Raw genomic sequence first — 18,410 nt, forward strand, 5'->3', positions numbered from 1 at the left:
TTTCCAGAGCATTTGGTGGTGCATGAAAGCTGAGCAGCCCAAGATGGGGAACCCGATTCTCACCTTAGTGTTGCATTTTGTTGTCTTCATAGTCAAGGAAGATGAGCTGCCAGGCTGGAGACTTGGCTTTTTTGAGCCATCTGCAGGCAAAATGTAATGACTGTACCTCTACCTTGAACACTGCAGTGTGCCTACAAAAACCAGCATAGTCAGGAGGAAAATTACACAGTTATGCCCAACAGTAATTGAGGATTAGGGCACACCATGCCAGCTACCTACTTTCTGTCCCTGAATGTAGCATTTCACTTCTTCTCTTCTCCAGAATTGGGGTGAGGGTACTCATCTACATTTCTAAAGTGTTTTCAGGCTTAGGGCCAAATACGGGCCAAATACCTTTTTTAAGAATGATTTATTTTTATCTCTATCACCACAACCACATTTGCACATGAGGGATACCATGCACTCATAGCTTTGGGGCTGTGGGTAATTCTTGCTTTGTGATCCTAGGTTGCTAAGTAGCCTGTGTCCAGAGATGTAAGGAATCCTCGCTGTACTTGCCATATAGCAATCTTGCCCAGCATTCAAAATATTTTCTCAACTTGAAAAAATTCTTAGGGATTTCCCACTGAGGCTCAAAAGCAGTCATATATTTTATTTATTTTATTACAAGGCATGTAAGTAAAAACTTGCATATCTGAAAAAAGATATTAGATAGAAAACAGTAATAAAATTAATATTATTCTTTTAAGAAACTTGGTAATAAATACATTTCCCCTCAACATTAAAATGCTTGTAATTTTGCACAACAATAAATACAGGGTAGCGCTGGCATAGAGAAAGGCCAAGGCTGGATACAAGAAGTCCATGTGGTTTCTTAAAAAAGTTCAGGTGATTTATAAAGGTTTGGCATCCTGCACTTGATGCACTTTGATACAACTTGCACTTTAATTTTAATTTTACTATGATTTTTAAACAGTCCCATAATATGCAAATGAGAGGAAAAATTGTTTGATTATAGGATTTTTCCTTTAAATATTTTCAAAGTAAGAGATGTGTAAACTCATTAAAACCAATCCTTGAAATAAAAAAAAAAGAAGTGTCTTGGTGGCTATTCTACAAAAATGCAGATTTTTCAGCTGTGGGTGCTCAAGCCTGACCAGCCAACTGGCAAAGGACCAATCCCCAGTCAATTCATCAATTCTTTACACAGTTTTAAAAAAGAAATAATAATAACAAGAATAAAGAGTAAAGATTGTAGTATTCACTTCCCAAGTCATGACGGTTCGAGGTTCTTACACTATTATCCAAAGGTGAGAGGAGAAACAACAGGTATATTCCAGAACACTTCCCAGAATAACTTTGGGTCATTCTGGTCTATACTTCTCTTCTAAAACTACCAACAAAAAAAGAGAGATATTTCCATGCACTGTGCTGTTCTTATGCCAGCACGTATCATCACAATCACAACTGTGAACCTAAGTCACTTTGATAGCCCAATCTAATATAGATTGATTGATTGTCCCACGACATAGTTAGATAATGTCCACAAAATGCCACAAGCTCCGGCAGAGTCCAGCGTTCTTAAAGTACCGATAGGTCATGGCAAGACTTGGACTTGAGTTTGAAGGCCATGTTCTTGTTGTTCTTGGCAACTATTTTGCCCCAAAACCGCCTGGCTTTCTTTGGGATGCTCTCTCTCCGTTTCTGGTACGCCAGCCGCTTCTCATTCTTTTCCTTGCTGTCCCTCCGGAGCCGGACTTGCCGCACAATGCCTTCAAACAGCTCTTTCACGTTGTGCTGCACAGCTGCCGAGGTCTCGATGAACTTGCAGTCAAACACGACGGCGCAGGCTCGTCCCTCTGCAAAATTGCAAGGTGGAGATGTCACGAGGTGTCACGAGCAGGGGGAAGGCAAAGCGGAGGCAGGCTGCCACGTGCAGGGAGCCAGTGCCACCGGGGGAATTCCTCAAGCCTAATATAGGTACGGATAAGCCTTTAATCACTTGATGCTCCCTGCTAGCCCATGATTCATCTGCTCTGTGTCACACTCCCTGCCCAGCAAGGAAGGGTAAATCCCCTCTTGGAAAAGCCCAGTCCCCGCTGTCAGCTATTAAGGGAGCTGGGGCTGATCGACTCGTGCCAAGACACCGAAGGCTGAGAGGTCAGCCATGACTCAAAACCACTGGTCATCTTACGTGCTGACTCTCTCAAGTTGCATTAAAGGGTGATGACAGCACCCTCCATGCGCATAGCACAGCGTAAGAGGCAGGGCCCAGTCCTCCTCCATGGGTCATGGGTGTAAACCAGGGTCTTGGGACAGTAGCAACTTTGGTGTGCACATGTACAAAACTCTTAAATAAAGGCAGAACTATGCCTATGGCTTCAGAGGTATAGCTGCAGTCATAGTTCTTATCCTTAATTACGTGAGCCTCAGCTAAACCTCACAGCTGTCTTTCACACACAAGCCAATTTATTCTGTCTTCTGGCTTGGTGTGAACTCATCACCAGGATGACTAAAGTGACCTGAATGCACCTGCCATCTTTCAAAAGATTTTTCAAGTGGGGCAGAGAGGAATGAGATGGCAAATAGGCGTTCCTGGTCTCCTGATGAGGTACCTCACTGCAAACTCCTCACTTGGGGCAACTGTGACAGAAGCCAGAGGAACTGTGCACATCCCCAGTGAAAAAAGGTCTAGATCAACTGGGAAATAGAAGAGGAACAGCTGCAGAGAGAAGAAAATGCTGAGCAGAGGAACCCATTTTTCTGATGGGCCAAGATGAATGCATTGCTGTGTGTTATGTTGTGTCACCTAAGCTGCAGTGAAGACTCTCCAGGAAGAGATTTTACTGACTGCAGACCTTGAGAACCAGCAGCAGCTTTCCCAGCAGTCTCTTCATTCCTATTTATGGGCTTAGTGGTTATTCATTTGTGTGCAGCAGAGGGAGGGCTGTTTCAGCATCCCAAAGCAAGGCAGCAAGGAGACTTCTCCTGAAAGGCTGCATGGTCCCTGCCCAGACTAGTGAAATGAAGGGTGAGAGGGAATTTCAATTCATCAGGGAGGACAGAGAGCTGGTTATAAAAAAGAGATAATCTTTGGCAGCAGAATAAAGGGGGCTAAATTCATTATACATAAACATGCATTGGAAATCCAAAGGGTTTCCAGCTACTAGAGAAATCACACACTGCACTGGTCTTACACTAGGAGCTGGCAGGGAAGAAATTCAAGCTGCTTTTATGATGGTACTTAATAAATTTAGGAAAGGGATTATCTGACATGTAACAGTATTACCAAGGGATGCTTAAGGACCTGGCAGACCCCTCCCAGTCCTCTGCCCTCTGTTCCAATCCTCTGTTGTTTTACTGCTCTCTTATTGCCTAGTCCTGGTTACAGCCTACTCCCTCAGCCAGAGCTCTGCATTTCGTTCAATGCAGATGACTCCTAATGTTTACATGGTTTTTATCCTCATCATTTTCCTTACCTGCCACTGAAACTTCGCGGCACCTGACAAGGTCACTTTTGTTGCCAACCAAAATAATGGGGATGTCTTCTTTCTGGCGTGCCCTGCGGAGCTGTATTCTGAGTTCGGAGGCCTTCTCAAAGCTTGCTCGGTCTGTGATGGAGTAGACAATCAAGTATGCATCTCCCACTTGCATGCAGTGGTCTCGAATCCATTCTCCCTCACGCTGTGCAAATTAAACGGTCAGACATTGTTATGCCCAGAGCAGATTTTACTTAGAAAGTATAACGTTAAAGAATCCAAATACATTCCTGCTATAACTGTAATGGGTACAGTTTGAATCACAGTTATACTAAAAGTAATTCCAATGCAGTGATGGTATGAATACTTCACCACAAAGGAGGGCAAAACTTGCCCCAAATAATTCATTGTGCTGGCTTTAGACTGGAATGAACATGGTCTGGAAAATGGCTTGAATGTTTTGTTTTATCATTAAAAAAATAAAGAAGGCTTGCGCTTCTCAGGCTCACACTACAGAGCTCTTAGGCATGCTTGGCTTGGTGTGGGGGTGGGGTTAAAACTGTATTTTCCCTGATGCTGAAGTATGGAAAACACCTACTTTCTTCCCAAAAGATACCTACTTTTGATATGAGCAGTCGCTCATATGCACTTTTCTTTTGGCATTTGACTAGAACAAATAAAAGTACCTTATTATCCCACATGTCGAGCAGTATAATGGTTGCACTTTCCCCATCCACCATCAGGGTTCTTTCGTATGTGTCTTCTGGAAAGAAAAGCAGAAATGTTGTGAATATATTATTTTGTGGCATCATGTACCTTACAAAAAACAAGTAGTTGAATATGTATAATTTGTTCACAGTTCAAGTTTTTGAGCCAAATTTTATGCTGGCTCACATTCAGTTCTTTCCTCATTTCCATCAGCACTGAACCTGCCCTCTGTTCATTACTGGTTGTCCTACTTTCCATCATATATGAAGGAGGCTGAAAGATCAGGAAACGAAATTTTCATTATTTTGGCTGATACCCTCTTTATCTTATGTGGGAGAGAGAAAATAGAACCAGTGGAAGAAATAACCAAAGGCTGAACATTTGCCCCATGGGAGCAGCAGAGTCCAGCGAGGCTGAGTAATGGAAAATATTTGCTTTCGCTTTAGCAGGGACAGTTTACGGGTGAACAGTCACTGCTGCTGCGAGCAATCAACCAACAGCCTACCAAGCAATGAGGATGGGGTTTTGTGAGACAAGAGCTGTTGAGTTTTAGAGAGGCTGAGACTTCTGCTGCGTCCTAGTTCTGTCCCATTTCAAGGTTTCCCACATTACCTTTGATGTCAAAAAGCAAAGGAATCAACAAACCACTGAAGTTCAGTTATTTTGTACAGTGGCCACAAAAATTCATACCTAGATTATAAATGCCATGTGACAAAGTTCTGCTTAGATCTGGGGGGGGCTGTTCCCACTCATAATTTCGATCAACCCTTGCTGTGAAATCTCAGTCTAGCTTCTGCTTCAAATACTAATCTTCCTTCTTTCCCCCAAACCTGGGGACATTTGGATGAGCAATATGGGGTTTGGGCCCCTCTCTAGTCTTGTGTTGCTGGTGAGTGAAAAATGCCAGGCTTTGGGCTTCCGAGCAAACCAGCAAACCACTCCTCTCACTGCAGTGTTTAAGGGGTCTGTCCCAACCACTCTTGTAGATAGGACTGTGTCTTAACCCTTGCCTCAAAGAACTTCTGCTGGGCATTAATTGAATTAACTTTCCCCTAAATTGTAACAGAGCCTTTCCTCGAAGCCAGGAATCTACATCCATGCAAAAGAATGAGCCAAAAATATTACACATTTAAAATAAAATAAAAAAGAGCCCAGGCTTGACGCAGCTTAAAATGGCAAGATTAAAAAGTCAGAGCTAATCAATAGCAGCAGTTTCCCTTGCAGGCCCAATAGAATGACATTTGTGTTCATGAGTTAGCTTAATCTTACAGTCAGTAGCAAAGCCTGTCTATAAAAGCAGTTAGATTCCCTCTGTGAGTTGGCTATCCTGAAGCCATCCTCTCTTGTAATAAAATTTCCAGTTTGCAAGCTAAAGTTTGGAGAATAGTTTCTTTGACTGACTGAGCATCTGTGTGGGAACAAGCTCCATATATCCATAGGGCAACATTCAGATGACTCCTTCTCCACTCTTACACATGGAGAGGCTACAAATATGTAATCACACTCCTTGAAAACATTATGCCCAAATGGTCATATTCAGCACTGGTTTGCACCTTGGTCAGTCCTAAGGAACTTCCACAGGATATAAAACACACTGGAAGTGGGCAATTAGTTCATGTTATGCTTATTTTGAAGCTGACACTAAAAAAGGAGAGATAAAACAACAGCAAGTTTTCCAATACCTCAGCAGAGCTGGCCTTGAAAATCTGTCACTGCTCACTCCCAGCACTATTGCTGGGAGTGCAAAGGAAGGAGGAAACCATATGGATTTGCACGGAGAAGAAAACTGTCTGACAGGGCTGTGCAAAGCAAATCAGCTGCATTTTCTGACTCCTTTCCCAAGGGTCCTACTCCAGTTCACTTGCATAGCACTAGGAAAACTTTTATCAGAGATAGTCCAGGCTGAGGAGCTGGTGGGATTATGGGAAAAGTTGGTCGTAGAAGCTGAAGACAAAGCACACCTGAATAACTGATTCAGAGTGACTGCACCATGGGGAACTTCAAATACCCTAAAGGCACAAAGATCTGTGCCCCCAGTCTGTGACAACAAGCAAGGAAAATGTGGGTCTGACCTTCCTGATTCTGGGCTGTATTAAATCCTGGGCAAAAACCTCTCTTAACTGGAGAGCTAAAGACACAAAAAGCTGTCCTGCCTGTGCCTCACTGAAAGTCCTGCATACTGACAAGCAAAACCAGCCAGCAACCTGCATGTCCTCTGAAGGTAACAGCGTCTGTGTCCTTAGAGCCACAGCAGATTTCTGTTGCAGCACAAACCTTCCACATCAACATCTTGCATACAATATAGCTCAGGACTTTGTGCCACGGCTTCACCTTCTGCGTGATCTGATCTTTGGTATTAAAGAACACTTTGCCATCCTAAACAAAGCAGAGGAGGATAGCAAGGGGGAAGCATCAAAGAAAATCTGATAGCTTGTGCCTTTTTTCCCTGTTTGGGCAATAGGAATTTTCCTACACTGCTGAAGGACCTTTATTTGTTCTTCCCCTGGGGGAACCCATGCTGTGCAAGTAAAATGAAATGAGGAGGAGACATATTTTACTCAAACTCCATACAGCCTACACTGAGGCAATGAGTTTATACAGAAAGGCTGACATGACTTCTAATGGCAAATATTTTGGAGGTGACTGAAGGACTCAGCAGTGGTTTTTCTATTTTTCTTTATATATTATAGCTAAATATTTCATTCTCGTAGACCATGAGGACCTTCAGTCGTTTTCTCTCCCCCACAGAAATCTGGAGCCAGCCCTGTGGAGCCAGTGGTGACACAAATGTTGGACCAGCATGAAAGCTGAACCAGCCATTTGTGTAGCATCATCACAGGCAGGAATGAGGCAGTTTCCAACAGGTATTTTGGAATGAAATAGCATGGGAATCTGAATTGTTCTTTTTCAGAAGCTTTCAATCATTGTTGGTGAGTATCTTAGCCATCTTATTTTGCTTTCCTGTTTTCTTAAGAGAGATACATGAGTTGAATCAGTTTTGATGACCAGATCCAAATGTTTGTTACCTCAATTTTTTATTAAATGGCCTCTCTGTTTTTCTGTGCCAATTACTACTAGCAGAGCTGATTGCAATCAAGCACAAACATGCCAGGACGTAACAACCTACCTCCCAGCACCTCACAGTCGCTGTCGATGCTGTCATGCACCCCTGCAAAGATGTTGGCTAGCGAGGACTTGCCTACGCCATGCTCCCCGATCAGCACCACCCGGTAGCAATTGCTGCCGGACTCAGAGGAGATGACAGAGTCAGACGACTCTGAGGACCAGCTCTTTCTGTAATATTCATCAGGACTGATGGTGTATCGCTTCTGCGGGTGGTACTCGTTGGAGTCTTTCTGGATCAGCAGATTCCTTCCGTCAGCAGGGATGCTCCATCGCTGCTGCTGCTGCTGCAGGTTGTTGTTGTGGGTGCGACGCATGGTAACGTTGTTGAGGGTCATTTTTTACCCCTAGTGAGACACAGGAAAATCACAAGCATTACCCACAAAACATCTAGAAATGCATTAACACTCTCTTATTAACTTCAAGACAGCACGTCCTGCTCTTCTACAGGGATCTAGTATACAACCAAAGAAAAATGAGACTTTCTGCACTCTTTCATAGTTGGTGGTACACAAAGAAATATTTCTAGTTAGTGAGTCAGAGGCTTTTTCCTAGGAATGATACCACCCTCACGTGCTAAATCCTATCTTTGTTTAGCCTTTACAAGCTCACGGCTGTGCTAGGTGCAGCCCAGCCCCGGAGAGAGTGAGGCATTGTTGTGTCCCAGGAGGAGAAGGAAGGGGTAGCGTTCACCAGAGCTGTCCTACACGGACTCTGCATCCCTGCTGAGAGGCAGCCTGTGGTACAGGCAGCACCTACAGGTACTGCTCCCCATCTTTCGTGCTTAACTGGGGGCAAACAGAGGCACTGGTCCCAGTTGCCTCCAACTCCCAATGCAGCTGAGTGTACAGCATCTTTCACGTTGTCTCAGTTAAGAGCTAAAACTTTTTGGAAAGCAATAAGGCATCACTCGCTGCACCCTTAGACAACCCTGATATGAGAAGAGAGCCATGCAAGCAAGTCTTGCCATGATGGGATGGGTTTGGGTCTCGTCTACGGCTGGGTAAACAAAGAATGACTCTGCTTCAGACAATGGCTTTTTGGCTGGCAAGAGGGAGGACACAGTGAAGTCCAACAGCTTTTCTGAGGAGGTACAGGTTCTAGCTGCTACAGGAGGCAGCACTGGGAGAAAAATCTCTGAAATGTACAGATATTAAATCAACAGCTTTATTTACTGTACGTTCAGCTAGATAGGTTCACTCTTCTTATCTAAGCATGGCTCTTAATTACATTTTACCCCACAAACACTATTTTGCCTTGCTTGGAGGCAGAGGACACTGATGTCATTCTCACAGGCCAACAGCTACCATTTTTAGGAAAGTTACTTTGATGCATTCCAGTTCCCAAAGTGACAGTTACTTAGACGTTTTGCTTTTTACCATATACCTGATGTTTCTCGGCTCTCTTCTCTATATTAGTAAATAGTATTAGCAAATTGGCCCTAAAATGCATCCAACCGCTTTCAAACCTGAATAATAGGTGGTGAACAAAGAAAAGTACAGCAAAGCATCGAAACAACACATACAAATCACTATTCCTTTTCACACAAAACTGTCTGGCAACTTCTGTGAATAAATGCACAGAAGGACAAACATACAGAAAAACACACTCCATCTGAACTTATTAATGCATACGCAATATTTTCTGTGATGTGCAGTACTTAGGGGCAAAATGAGATTGTTAGCACGGTCCCAGTCACAGCAACTTTCTCAGCAAGAAATATAGCTAAACTAGAAATCACACACCAAGCAAAGGCTGCTTCACAAACAAAATGAAATATTTACTGCGGTTGAATTTTAAAATGCATTTTTTCCTTGGGGTTTCCCAGCTGAAAAGACCAGATGAGAAAAGCCAGCTCCAATTCAGTCATGCAACAGAGCCTAGCTCACAACCTGCAATAAACAGTCACTCACTAAACGGTCACAAACATGAACATTTTATGATTTCGCCCCTAACAAATTATCATCCTTCATTAAACAAAGCCAAATAAGTCCCTATCACACACTGCGTTCCAAGTTCAAAGTGGTTTTGATAGCCCATACTGCATTGAGCTGTCTGGGTCTCTAGCACTGACAGTAAAAGACTGTGTCCGAGCCAACGCTGCCTTACTTCTGCCAGGCTCCTCCGGGCAGCCGGGTCCTTCGCTCACACTGCCCTTCTCTCTCGGTGGGCTGAGGTACGCTGAGCTGCTCTGCTGAAGTAAATCCTCTCCTGCTTTGGGGCTGCCTCTTTAATTCTTTCTCAGGAAACCTGGTTTATATTAAGCCCATCTGATCAGAGACAGGGCTTTTCCGTGACGTGGTTGGCCTTTCCATACAACAGCCAGCCCCCAGCTGGGAGGAAGGAGACATGCAGAAGAGCAAAAACTTGCAAACAATCTCAAAAGACTTACTCAAAATCATATGATTGTCTTAATATTGCCAGTAAAATAAACACATTTGGTTCTTGCATGATGAAAACAGGAAAGTGGAAAAAACCAAAATAATACATGCCACTTCACCTCACTCAGTTTTTCATTCAAACGTTATCAAAATTAATGATGTTTAAAAAATGACATAAGTTTTGTTAATGCATAAAATGCTGTAAATGTATTATGTTCTCTGTCTGCAAAATACACTTAACCCCCTGCTGGACAAAAGGCTTCTTTGGAAAAAAAATCTGAATGTTACTTTGGAATTATCTTAAAAGTAGGAATATTATTCTGGTTTTGTTGTTGTTTTGTTTGTTTTTTTTTAAAAAGCTCTAATGTATACAATCCTATATTTCTCTGTCAGCCTCCAAGTGACTGCACCCAGTTTCCTGAACTGCATAATCAGCTCTCACTTCTGCTGCAACACTTTACTAGCAAGGGCTTGAAAAAACATCCAATTATAAATTCAGTGTTCCTCCAGCTGAATGGTGGCAAAGATGCGTCAGAACACACAAAGTCTGCACAAAGTTGGAGTAGCACAGTGCTGATGTTGTCCACAGGAAAGATGAATATAGTGTACATGCCACAAACCCAGGGTCTGCTCCTTAAATTTTTATAATCTCATAGTTTATTGGCAGAAGAAATTTTGCCAGAAGGAAAAAAAATTCCAAACCTGTAATGTGTGCCACCGGATGACACTTCTAACAACATATGCAAAATACTTCTTGATTAACAAATGAAGAGCAACAAAGTTCCACAGAACTACTCGATAGGGGTACCGCAACTTATATAAAAGTATATGGAAACTCTATAGTCAGCTCTCAATTATCCAGACTCTGATTAACTATGAGGAGCTCAAAACCAACCTTCTACAGCTTTCCTTTATATTTACAATCTCCTACTCTATCAGCCCCTGAATCTAGTAGGTGAGTAATTCTTATCCCGCACGTAGGAAGTCTGAACAACTTTGTTTCTGAGCAGGGGAAAGAATGTTTTTTTCATGAGCCCATTCTTCTCATCCTTCTTGCTACAGGCAAGCAAGCCTTTAACTGACAACTTACCTTTATTAAAGGGAGTAGCAATATGTAGAAAGGAACATCTCTTGCTATGATTGCAGCCTAGCACTTATTTCACATTTGTCTGCTGTAAAATTGGTAGTTTTTCCCCTGAAAAAGCAGACCTTTACAAACTTATTCAACTGAAATCTGTTTGCTTTGTTTTTCCTTTGCTTTATTGCATTCCTGTGTCTTTCATGAAGATTTTCAGGGACCTCCTGAGCCCATTCTCAAGTTTGAAAAGCCAGGAGCTTTTCCCAAAGTAATATGCACTCATTAATATATATGGCAATTATTCAGATCTATCAAGGGGAGAATTGAGCAAAAATATGTCCTGATTTCCTTCACCTGTGTTTCAGTGCTTGGCAGCAGCTGAACTGGCCCCAAGTCCTGCATCTCCACGTCACCTGTCCCTTACACGTCAGGCTCTGAGTCTCAGCTGCTGAGTGACAATCCCAAAGAGCATGAAGTACCACATCTCTCTGCATAGGATGTACAGAGTGCTTTTTAATACTTACTGCACAAAATGCAGCAACATCTCTGTCGGGGAAGGTTTATGGCATGGCCAGTGGTTTGCAGAAAGACTTTTGCTGCCAGCATACTCAACTGAGTTGCTCATTTTTTTTGAAACATGCTGGAAATCAGGAAGGTGAGTGGGTGGTTGGAGTACTGTGCTCTGCACCTCGGGTTCACTTAGCTCTCTTTAAGTTGTCTGTAATTTGTCACGGTGAGTAAAAGAGCAAAACCTGTCCACCACAGGACTGGAGAGATTTATGGCCAGATTGATCTCAGAAGAACTGTAGGTTCTAACGTCTCACCCAAATGTTTAACATATATCATAGTAGAAAGCTCAGACAGCAGAAATAAACCACAGTCAGAAAAGCCTTTGTGTTTAGTTATGGTTAGTGTTAGATTAGGAATTGCTAGACATCATCTTCCATATCCTCTTCATAAAATTCAAGGCAGACAAAGAAAACACAACTCTCCAGTGACCACACAATATCTCTCTTCTATAAAGCCGTCCATAAGAGTTGTCCCAACTGTGGCATGAAGCGCTTGCACTTCGGAAACTTGCACATGTGTTTTCTTTTGTACTGCCTCTTCTGAGCCTATTCGGGTTTTCCAACTAGACAATTAACTCTCCAGGTCCCGTTCTGTATTACTGTCTGCCTCCACATGATGAAGAGCTCTTGTTCCTCAGGGAATGCCATCAGCACTCATGAATTTCAATCACTATATTTGTGGGGGAAACTTTTCCTTATGTTTTTTTAAAGCTGGGGAGAGGTGCAACATTTTCAGCCTCCTGGTACTTACTTGTAAGGGATAACAGCAAGCTGATTAATGAAATATATGAACTGAGCCCTTCTCAATAGGGCTTGGATTTCCAAATACAATCCCATAGATCAATGGAGGCTGATGCAGTCCTGGACTGCTCAGCCCTCTTGCACTCTTCTCTGGTCAACACTTCTGCAGCTCAGACTGCCTGAGACACAGGCACAAGAAGAGACAAACCGTAAGGCCAGGTGCTGTCGTAAAGCACACGAGTGCTTAGATGTTACCGCCTGGTGCAATATTAAAACTCAGAGCGATTGCTTTTCACCAATTTCTTATCCATGCTCTGCTTCAATAATCACATCTTAAAGGAATGCTCCCTGCAGCCAGGATGAAGTAAACATCGCAGAGTAACAGCTCTGCAATCCTTCTCCAGCCAGTTACAATTAGACCAGTTGATGCCCAGAGCAATTAGGCAGAAATTTTCCATTGGATACAAAACAACGGTGCTTTTTAGCTGACACTTTTTTAGCCATTTTGTATTTATGTATATGAAGGCAAAGTAGTTCCTCAAATCACCTTCTGGCATAAGGGTTGTGCATAGAGAGGACCTGAAGCAACCTGGAGGGGGAGGGAAATGCAAGGGAAAAAAAACTCAAAAAAAGCAGGAAAAACAAAATTCAGATTTAATTTAATAGAAATTGAATGCAGAGTGTCTGAAAGTGCACTTTCTCCCTGTGTATTTAACAGGAGAGTACATCTTCATTTTTCCCCTCAGAAGACCTGACTTAGACTGTGTTCCCAATGGTTAGTTGCCTGCAAAGGCAATGAATGAAGTCCACTGCCTTCCTTTCCTCCAGACCATTGCAGCATTTCACATTTTGCTCTGCTTCTCACACCCATCAGTGCTGGCTGGCCCTTGGCTGTACTCAGCCCCACCAATAGCATCAGCTATGGACAGAAATGGGTTTGGGTCTAGGCACGATGCCGGGCTGGACAGTGCCGGACACACCGGGAGTACCCGTAACCCCCGAGCCCTAGGAGAACTGCTCCAGTGTCACCATCCATTCCTGCAGCACAGCTGGCCATAGGCACCTCGGTGAGCAAGGTAGAACAAAAAGCAAAAATATATGTGCGATGAAGCTGCATTAGGCCCATAGCAATGGGACCATTAGCTTATTTACACCAACTCATGCCCACAGCTTTGCCTTTGCCTTTCCTGCTTCACATCCAATGACCAGGTAAGAAGATTCATGCTGAGTGAGAAAGGTACCAGGGTTAAAATTCTCTGAAATTGGGAGCTATGAGGTAGGGAAATGAAGGATTATGTGCCTGAGGAGAACTACTGAGGGTCTTAAGTGGGGAACAGGGCAGAGAAAGACACTCAGAAATTAAGGAATAATAAAACTTTGATTTTTAGGGAAACAGAATTAGGAGCACCTGAAAGTGCCCCTCCCCCCCATCTAAAAAAAAAGCCACTGCTCCCTTCAGAGGTATAAATTTGGTAGATTCCTTTCCCAGCAATTGCTTGCAGGGGGTACTGAATTTGTTCCACCACCTTCTTTTTTCCCACACCACAGCAGCATTTTTACAATTCTTCAACTGCGCATCAAAAGCAGAACATGATCCTTTGGTGATGGAGCACAAGGATAGGGAAGAGGCACTGATCTGTACTCCTTGTGCACAAGATAGCAGTAAAAGCCAGCATTAGAGCTCTCAGGGAATACGATTGCCTTTAATCAGCTACCTCACCAGAGAACCCCTCATTAGTCTATTACTTGCAGTTAATCTGGATTCTGATGTACCAAAAGGAAGGTGTGCTCCATATCCATGCACTGCAGAGCCTTGGTGACTGTAATGGGTGTCCAAAAGGTATTTTCCCCATTAATGCATTGAGCTGGCACAGTTGCATACTCAGCAGAGAGTGAGAAATGAGCAGCCAGGGGAAGTAATGCAGTTCAGTTCACAATAAAATAAAAGTTACTTTTTAGTCTAGTTAAAACTGAAAAGAAAAACAATCAAAACAACTATCAGCTGTGGAAAAAAAGAACAATGATACAGAACAAATGGCAAAAACAGATTATTTCAGTAAAAGTTACTTAGAAAAAGGACTATTTCCCACCCTTGCACTGAATGACGTTAACAAATTCTGCCAATAATTGTCCAGGGAACAGGATTAAGTCGTGTATGGCATAAACAAATGTGCTTTTCAAATGAAATCAATGCAAATAAAGAAAAATGATGATAGACTAATAATAGTAGGATGTGAGCTAGCCATAAATGTTCTTCGAATACTGAGCTAAAAAACCCTTCAGACAAATGGCACCAGCACAGACCTTTTTTTTGCATTTGAGATCTTTGTAGTATGTCGCCGTCCTCAGTGCAATCAGGTTCAGGGTCCCCTTTGCAGCTGCAGGATTCACAGATTTCAATAACAGTTCTATAGCACTAAGTCATGTGCTATTTAATTTAAGGATAGGCAACTTCAGCATCAGCAAACTGTAGGCTAGAAACTTCAGCATAATAATCTGGGCCTCTGATCTTCAGAACTGTGGAAGAGAGATCCAGAAAAAGCTCTTTTGCTCCAAATGCAATTTCTTCTTCACTGTGGTGCCCAAGACTCTTACACCGAGTGCGACCAACAGTAATTGCCAATACTCAGGTGTACTCCCCCCAAAATACAAAGGAAGCCCTCAAAAACCTGCCAATAAAAGCAAATTTAGGTTGAAAATATTCCACGTGGTGGCCAGAGCTTGACTTTCAGGTTCTGGTTGCGTTTATCTACATGACAAGCCTGCCTGGGATGGAAAGGGAGCACCACTGAGCTCTTCAACCCACCTTGGCTTGCAAAACTCCTCCCGGTTTCACTTCGTTAAAAGGCGTTTTGAGCTCATTGTCTGGGTGAAGGAATCCCATCACTGGGGCAGGGGCTGACATGGGGTTGTGAGCAGGGTGGGGGGAGTGCTGGGAGGGTGGGCAGAGCTGTGGGTGCCCTCAGGACCCCAACACCCTCTTGGTGCGCTCCTTGAGGAAGGGTTGTGGCACATGGTTGAGGTTCGGCCAAGGCAGAGCTGAGTTCGGCCGGGTCGGTTTCAGCCAAGGTCACACCAGGGCTGTTATTCACATTTGCACCAGCAGAAAGGTGATGTGTAAAAACATGCAACACATGGCAGCAGCTAAACCAGCTACACTCTTCTTCCAAAAGAAGATCAGGCCACAGCTGGAGTATGGCTTCTAGGCATCATATCCCTCCCCAGCTCTCTCTTTACCACACAGACAACTAGCAGTAACAAAACCACGGCTAAATATGATCTGCTTGGAGGGACCCAACAGCTCTTGTCTTTCCCCGTTTACAGTATCGTCCATCCAGTGCCCCTGGTTCAGCATTCGGCTGCCCGCTCGCTGCACCAGCACCTAGTAAAGTGATGCTTCATGCGATTGCTCAGTGATTCACTGCCTTGTTTGGATTTTCTGGCTCCCAGGCTCATGGTTATCAGCAAAACACACGCTTTCTCTAGCGTCAGGCTGTAAGCGGATTGGAGCCATACAAAATGCCTTTGAGAGAGATGCTCTACACAGTCAGGCGTAATTAATGTCTATTTAATTGAACAACGGCACCTCTTTTATTAACATGGCTTTACTCCCATGTCTTTCAGCATGTACCTTCCACTTTTCCAAAATGGAAGATGTAAAAATGAGCATGTAAGTGAAGATATGCTGTTTATTTTCTTTTTGAAGATCTAATTTTTCTTCTCTGTTGTACTGTGTTCATGACAGGACAACTGAGCGCCAGGCCCTGCAAGTAGGATTCACTTCACCTCATTTAAACTACTTGCCTTGGTTCTCAGAGGGACACAGACAGGGTTAACCAGGCAGCTCCAGGGTGATTCATCTAACACAGGTTGCATGAATCATGGAGATGCCTCTCTCCCTGCTGACAACAGAGGGACAGGGAGATGAGTCTCTTTGCACTAACGCTAGCTTTAAACTGCACTGTCTGAAAGCTAGACTGGCATTCAAATGAAAAGAAGAAATCCCTAACAGCCTAAAGGCTAATTTTTACCAGTGCCTTTTCAGATGGGCAATAAGTAAGACAAGGTTTAAGATGTAATCGTTACATACGCAATGCTGAATAAAACTATCCTGCTGTAGTACAGGAGGTGCATAATTGTACAAGCAGCTTGGCTACAAAACTGGAGAAACCAGTACATATGCCATGTTCAGCATGGATGGCAACAGGGGTCTTTTCCCAGTAGCTGCTGGGACACTTCTGGGGAGGAATTACTTCTGTTGCCATCCAGACTGACCGAGCACCAACTGCTGTTTCTTCACAGTCTCTGACATATGGCAGCATGGCTTGTGGAGTTTTCTGCCCTGCTTCTGCAAGCCAGTGTGTATTAGCACTGTGCATCACCACAGACACGTCCTGCTCCATCCATCCTGCCTCCTGAAAAAAGGAAGATCACAGCAAGCACATTTTTCAGGGAACATACTCAATAAAATATCAGCAGTTACAATGCTGTCAGCTTCAATCTTACTCCGCAAAGCCAGTTCCTTGGCACTGAAGGCTCTTGCATTCCTGTAAGATCCAGAACCGCATGGCATAGCTACAGCAGGCTCTTCTCGAGCCCTCTAGCTGGGACACACACATGCACACACGTATGTCTGTGCTCAAGCTGCTGGGTGACCTCCTACAACAACCACTTGTTTGTCTTTTGCTTTCTCTCTATTGTTTTGATAAAATTTATTCATTTTGAAAGCAGGCAGTAAACATGGGAGCTGGGCATAATAAAAAAAAGCCATCATTAATAATTAAAATCAACAATTTTGATGGCCAGCAGAACCTTTAATACTTTCACTGCATTGTGCTCCAGTGCAAATCATGCATCGGCAAAATGTACATCTCTGTGATAAAGTGTGGGACAACACAGTCCTTTTCAGAAGCAGTGGACAGCAAGCTCTCTGTCACACATATTTTTCCTTCTTCATGGTAATTAACACATTATTTAATGCTTTCTGAGCATTTTCTACACTGAAAGCTACTAAAGTTTCACATTAATAAGGGAGGTCTTTTTGTCATGAAGCCAAGGACACTGAGCGTGCTACTGATTCAAAGATGAGGGTGGCTAGAAAAGGGAATGTCCATCAGTTGCTCAAGCACATTTCTCAGGTGAGCGGCTCCAAAGCTGGGTACCTGACACGCATTGTTCCTGTGAAGCACAAAATTAGAGAAACTGGTAGGAAAAGGCTTTGATTTCTTGAGCCTGTGGAATTAGCTACAGCCCTGGCTTTCACAAATCCTCTGTGTCGCTGGAAGCTTAATCAATGGCTAGGCTGGCAGATTTAGAAGCTAAAAGAAAAATAGCCAATTCAAAGTCACAAGCTCAAGGAAAATAATTCTAGCATGACTCATATACTAGATGTGATTGTTGATGCTCTGCAAATCTCAGTTCTATGTAGCTCGCAATTTGGCCAAGGGAGCAGAGCGAGCGAGCCGGCCACACAGCCACGCTCTCCCTCCCGTCACACTGCGTGCTCTCTGCAGCTGTGGTCTGACAGATTTTAAACAGTTCTGTTGCATTGTAAAGTAAGACCCAATGTACCACAAACATGAACTGAGATGATAAAATATATCATAGTGAACAAAGAGGGACGTGCGGGGGAACAATACAGACACATCCCATTGCAAAAGGCAGAGAAAATATTTTGATCTCCTAGTTACAAGCCCTCTCCTGTTTGACTTCTGACCCAAGACTATGCTCCTGGCAATTACATCACCACTGCTGGGCAGTATAACGCTGCCTCCAGAAGCTCTTTGCCTCATGAGCAGGGTATTCACAAGGGCAACTTTGGCTCAGTGAGTCAGGGGAGGGAAATGGGTTCCTTCAGAAGGGACAGTGAAGCAGCTAAGATAGGCTTTGGTGCTGGATTGCCTCCCATGCTCTCCCTCACTCGCAGCTTAAGGAAAAGATGAAGCGAAAATGAGCAGCACCCTTAGGTGACAAAATGTTCTTTCACTAGACGATCACATGGCAAAACTCTGTCTGACAGCTTACCTGAACATTTTCAAATATCTGCTCTTATGAAATGCCTCCTTCTCCTCTCACACTGGTATATATTAGAAGTCACCCTTAAAATAAGTCAAAATCAAGCATAACTGAGATTTAAAAACATGTCCAAATTATGTAAAAGGAAAACAGCAGTGCAAGTCCACATGTTCCACAGAGGTGAACACCTCGTGACCCGTATACCTGCATGTTTCTGGTTCAGCAAAGCCTGTACGACACATGTGCCTGGATGCTTCTCACACTTCACACAAAGGACAGACGATATCTACTGCCTTCATTACCCTGGATTCTCCCT

The 18,410-nt window shown here is 43.4% G+C and overlaps 1 protein-coding gene across 1 annotated transcript; it reads right to left on the reverse strand.

Annotated features, from left to right (window-relative positions):
* Nucleotides 1-627: 627 nt before the first annotated feature.
* GEM (GTP binding protein overexpressed in skeletal muscle) lies at nt 628-9,623 on the reverse strand. Its single transcript, XM_052788415.1, has 5 exons — nt 9,420-9,623; nt 7,315-7,657; nt 4,166-4,242; nt 3,480-3,684; nt 628-1,859 (listed from the first exon to the last, which is right to left on the reverse strand). Exons 2-5 carry the CDS (start codon nt 7,646-7,648, stop codon nt 1,582-1,584), a joined length of 894 nt encoding a protein of 297 aa, XP_052644375.1. The 5' UTR covers nt 7,649-7,657; nt 9,420-9,623; the 3' UTR covers nt 628-1,581.
* Nucleotides 9,624-18,410: the final 8,787 nt, after the last annotated feature.

Source organism: Harpia harpyja, chromosome 5 (genome assembly GCF_026419915.1).
Source record: "Harpia harpyja isolate bHarHar1 chromosome 5, bHarHar1 primary haplotype, whole genome shotgun sequence".
Taxonomy (NCBI): domain Eukaryota; kingdom Metazoa; phylum Chordata; class Aves; order Accipitriformes; family Accipitridae; genus Harpia; species Harpia harpyja.

Bases quoted from the DNA above. Each gene is read 5' to 3' on its own strand.
- GEM (XM_052788415.1), bottom strand. From the start codon at position 7,648: ATGACCCTCAACAACGTTACCATGCGTCGCACCCACAACAACAACCTG. The intron at 4,243-7,314 runs GTAGGTTGTTAC...TTTTCTTTCCAG, and splicing joins CGACTGTGAGGTGCTGGGAG to AAGACACATACGAAAGAACC. The intron at 3,685-4,165 runs GTACTTTTATTT...TAATTTGCACAG, and splicing joins TCGACATGTGGGATAATAAG to CGTGAGGGAGAATGGATTCG.